General features: G+C 33.3%; 1 protein-coding gene across 2 annotated transcripts; it reads left to right on the top strand.

Moving 5' to 3' along the window:
- Positions 1 to 1,421: 1,421 nt before the first annotated feature.
- Positions 1,422 to 4,523, top strand: LOC115707609 (F-box protein PP2-A13). 2 transcript variants are annotated; one of them, XR_009687395.1, is made up of 4 exons: positions 1,422 to 2,150; positions 2,245 to 2,363; positions 2,886 to 3,442; positions 3,792 to 4,523. XR_009687395.1 is itself a non-coding variant. In XM_030635623.2 (3 exons), the coding sequence occupies exons 1-3, from the start codon at positions 1,833 to 1,835 to the stop codon at positions 3,295 to 3,297; spliced, it is 849 nt and encodes a 282-aa protein (XP_030491483.2). In that variant the 5' UTR covers positions 1,422 to 1,832; the 3' UTR covers positions 3,298 to 3,563. The 2 variants fall into 2 exon arrangements, 1 of the variants encoding a protein (XP_030491483.2); XM_030635623.2 differs by lacking the exon at positions 3,792 to 4,523 and having other exon boundaries at positions 2,886 to 3,563.
- The last annotated feature ends 683 nt before the right edge of the window (positions 4,524 to 5,206 follow it).

Below are 5,206 nucleotides of genomic sequence, written 5' to 3' on the forward strand. Positions count from 1 at the left end.
TAGATGATTATATATATGATTTATAATATTATTATGGTTATTAAGTGCATAGTTTTGAATTTATAGCAGTTAAGTTTTAATTGTCTAGCTAACATATTTTTGTATTAAACTATCTTATAATTATATGAAAAATAGAGTTCACATACTTATTACAAATAATTAATTGGCCTCTCTAGTATTTATGGGTGTTCATATTCATATTTAATCTAATTAACTCGTAGGATCTAATTTAATTCAACTTGGAAAGTGTAGATTAAATTAGAAAATATAAAATTTATAGCCAATTAAATGTTGATTGACATGTAAAAAGTAATAAATTCAATTCAATCCACACTTATTTATATAAAACATGTATAATTAATATTTTAATGTAAAATAATAATTTAAAAATCTAATACATATAATAAAAATATATTTTCATTTCAAAAAATAAAAAATATATATACATATTTTAAAACTTAATAAATCAAATCAATATAATATATTCCATTATTATATATATAATGAAAATATAATTTAAAATAAAATTAAACATTTTTTTATGTATACAATTTTTTTTCTTTCTTTAAATTTGTTAATTTTTTTTTATTTTATTTGTTGATGAAGACATAAAATATTAATAATTTATTTTATTTTGCTGTTACAGTATTTATATATTTTTAATATATATTAAATAATTCAATGTTAAAAAGTAACAAATCTAAATAACATATAGATTAGATTGAATTGAATTTGAGTTATTATAGAATTGAATTCAAAATATAAATCTACACATATTAAATAAGCAAAATAGTACATATTTAATTGGATGAACACCCCTACCTCTAGTATTTTATTTTGGCTCAGTCCCTTCATTAACTACTAAGTAACTACGTTTATTGTGATTAAATTTATAAATACTGTTTATTTATGGGAATTACTCTATATATATATTTTTTAAAAAAAATTTACTGTTTTGGTTTCTAAAGTGATTTTTTCGGTAGTTTTTATGTGAGTTGTTATATGATTTTTGGCTGCGATTTAGATTGCTCTGCTAGTTGCAATAGAAATTTTTATGTAAAATCTATAAAATTACAAAAAAAAAAAAGTTTTAAAATATAAAAATAAAAAAATTTCTTTTATTTACTATTTCTTAAAAAAATATATAAAACTTTTATTAATTTGTCTGATACAAAATTGTATCTCAAATGACAAAATCTATGTAAAAATTACATATCTAAATTTATATTGACATTTTTATTTATATTATTATATCACACCGCCAATCCTTTTTGAAGAAACTACCGAAATATTAAGAAAAACAACTAGGATAAAAATTAATAAAACAAAGTCATTGCAAAAACAAAAAAAAAGGAGCGTGGAACTGACGCGTGTGAATCCGCAGATCAATAAAAGATGTCGCTTTGTGTTAAAGCCAGCTTCCACCCAAGGACCTCCGTACTTGGTCATTCCCGAAACCCAACGCAGTACGAAGACGGCGGTTGACACGTGTCCGTCCAGTCCACACGTGTGCCTGTGACACATACAAATCCAAACTCTGGAAAAAGTAGCGTAGAGTATCAGTTTTCGATCAGTTTCAGTTTCTCTGTCTTTCTTTCTTTGTAATATTTTAAATTAAAAAAATTTAAATATTATAAAAAACGGAGATTCAGGTTTCTGGGTATTTGAATTCCCATGTATTTTATTGAAACATATATAGGGTCAGACTACATTGACTTTATTACATTTCTTTCTCTCAATCTTTCACATAAAACCCACAAGTTCAGGTTCAAGTTCAAGGTTTAGAACACCCCACTCCAATTTGAGTTTTCTTATTTCTTTCGTCTTCTTCGATGGGAGCTAGTTTTTCATCCTCAATGGCGGACGATGATGGTCAGGATCAGCACGGGCTTGATGATTTACCGGAGAACTGCGTGGCAATGATTTTGATGAACTTGGAGCCGCCAGATGTTTGTAAATATGCCCGATTGAGTAGAGTATTTCGTGCGGCTTCGTCTGCGAATTTCATCTGGGAATCTAAGTTACCCTGCAACTATTTGTATGTTATGGATAGAGTTCTCGAGAATTCGGCCATGGCAAAGGACAAGTTAGAGAAGAGGGAGATCTATTCCAGGCTTTGCAGGCGAAACTTGTTTGATAATGGCACTAAGGTAAACTCTTAACTCTTTTTCTCTCTCTTTATCCCGATTTATGTCTCTCTTTGTTTGTTTGGATTCATTAATTGATTTCTTTATGGAAATTTAGGAATTTTGGCTGGATAAAACTACGGGTAATAGCTTTTTGTCGATTTCTTCAAAAGCCTTGAGGATTACCGGGATTGATGATCGGAGATATTGGAATTTCATTTCGACTGAGGAATCTAGGTGAGCTTGTATACTACTTTCAATGTAATTCTTTTGTTTTCAAACTTATATGTTCTTTCTGGGTATAAGCCTAAGCTTTTATCTTGTTTTTGGACCGTAGGGATGTTCATCATGTTTTGATTTGTTTAGTAAATTATTTTCCTTTTCTTTTTATTCTATTTTGGAACTTATATATACATGTTATCTAGAATTTTCTTGTTCTAGTACACGTTTGTTAGATAGAATTTGCAATATTATGATAAGAAACCATTTTCTTGCCATAAGTAGGATGGAAGTTTTTCTTTGTATGTCTTCTATGTAAAGTTATTTACTTTCCATATAAGTCTTTAGGCACCAGTTATCAATTTCATTTTGAATTGAGTCATTTTGAGGGGCGAACATCTTGAAATTTACTGCTGTCAGAGTCTGATAACTTGTAATATATTACCTTCTACTTACACTCTTGACTTTCTATGCTCTTGTACTTAAAATATCCGATTCAACATAAGAACCTGAACCTTATTCATTTTCCTTCAATTTCAGATTCCAGACAGTTGCTTATCTCCAACAAACCTGGTGGTTTGAAGTGGAAGGAGAGATTGACTTTCAATTCCCCAAGGGAAAATATAGCATCTTCATTCGACTCCAGCTTGGCCGGTCCTCTAAGAGACTGGGGCGTCGGGTTTCAAACTGCGAACACGTTCATGGTTGGGGCATAAAGCCTGTAAAGTTTCAGCTCAATACTTCTGATGGCCAACGTGATGTATCGCAGTCTTTTTTGGAGAATCCGGGAAACTGGGTCAACTACCATGTGGGAAGTTTTGTTGTAGAGAATCCCACAGCTTTGATGAAGATCAAATTTTCAGTAACCCAGATTGATTGTACTCACACCAAAGGGGGTGTTTGTGTGGACTCTGTATTTATACGGCCCAGTAGTGTAGGAAAAGAGGCTTAGTCATTGTTGTAAACACTGGGCAGGGCAAGCGACTGAGCTGTATATAAAGGAAGTTTGCTTACAGTTAGGAAGAGTTTTTGCCGCCCAACCAGAAGAAGGTTTGTCTAAATATGGTCAAAATGGGAGAGCCTGTGTTTTTGAGGAGGTAATTGTGTATATATTGCAAATGGCTTTCACTTTAGAGTTTTTTCTCCTCAAAAATAATAGACCTTATGCACTTTGTACCATATGAGAAATGCAATGCATATTTCTTTCTTGTGCTTCTAGACTAGTAGAGCATTTACTGGAAACTATGGTAATTTACAAAATCTCTGTTGACAAGTCAGCAAGATAAAAATACCGATAGATACACAAACATTAGGTTAGATGGCAATAATAGAGGATAATTTTGAAAGAAACTTGTACAACTAAAATCTAAAATCTGTAGCATAGTCTGGTAAACACAATAGTCTTACACGTTTTAATGAAGTGCCTCCTACCTTGGTATTTCCCAGGCATATCTTGGTCACAAAGTTACCAAGAGCCAGTCCAACGACTACTCCACTTATCTATGTAGCCCATCATAGCAGATCATCACAACTGCTGTCAAAGGTGTTAGAGTTGGTTTCCCTGCGGTATAAGCTCCGAGAGATCGTTGAGAGAGAGGTTAAAGCTTGCTAGGTAAGTAGGTTGCAGAGTTCATTCCTCAGGAATTCAAATTTGGAAGAAATTTGAAGAGGATTGATCTCAGTAGTTATTGGATTTCAAGGGCAACTTCTATGATCTTTGGAAGCATGCAAGATGCTTGAGTTTCTTCATCTCTCAAAGAAATCAACATTTGATGTCTTCCCCACTCGGTTAGGGACTCTTCCCTCTGTAACTACTGACATTCAGATTCAGAACTGTTAAAATCATGGAACACTTCACCAATCACTAAGGTAGTTCTCCAGTGAAGTTGCTTTTATACAAATCAATGATCAAGAGAACTCGTTTCATATCAACAGAGAAATTTCTTTTGTCAGTCTGTTGTTTGAAACATCATAAAACTCTGTTGATGGTTGTGGAGTCAGCAGTGATCCTTGAGTTGAGCTGGTAGAGAAATGTCTTTAAGATGGCCCAAAAGCGCCAATATCTCCGCGTCAATTGCACAAAGGAAAAATACTAACCCCTTGAACTTCAATTGCAACCGTGCAATTTATTTTGATGTAGCTCAATATGGTATAGTTGGGAAAGTATTTTTAACCAGGAAGAGATTGGACGAGTGATTAAATTTAGTAAAGTTTAGCTGGGTGAGGTTTTGAATAGAACATGGTACGTCGCCCCTAAAATTGCTGAGCTGGCTAAGGTTTCCTATAGCCAAAATGGCATCTGACCAATCGGCTGAGGTTTTTCAAGGTCTAGCAAAATAAGTTTGCCAATTGAAGACGGAATATGTGCTAAAAATTTTGCACTATGTAAGGTTCTACACATGAAAAGATTAAGTTTTAGCAAGTAGCAAAAAAGGGAACAGCTTCATTCCACAAAGCACTTGATTTACAAATCAAAGCATCATTGGCTTAAGAAGAGAGAAACCATATATTTGAAGCCAGTCCATGCTCATCTTTGTGGAGAAACCTGCATCAATAGCTAGCAACAAACCATTTTGAATAGAACAAAATTCAGTAGTAAGAAAATCATGATAAGGGCTGTCGAAAAAGACTCTGTAGGCCGCCAAAACAGTCCCACTGGCCACTGCTGTCATGGGCAGCAGCTCCCAGCCTTCCCTAGCCTTAAGTAGTCATTGCAGCACCCAGCAGCAGGGGTCTCCCAATTGGTTTCATCCCTACACACAGTCCATTCCTTAGTACCCTCTACATTTTGAAAATCAATCAGAAATATGCAGCTTCATCCCTGTTAATCACACTCAGCATTGGCGTACCACAATTACCAA

The sequence above is a fragment of the Cannabis sativa genome, chromosome 1 (assembly GCF_029168945.1).
Source record: "Cannabis sativa cultivar Pink pepper isolate KNU-18-1 chromosome 1, ASM2916894v1, whole genome shotgun sequence".
Classification (NCBI taxonomy): Eukaryota; Viridiplantae; Streptophyta; class Magnoliopsida; order Rosales; family Cannabaceae; genus Cannabis; species Cannabis sativa.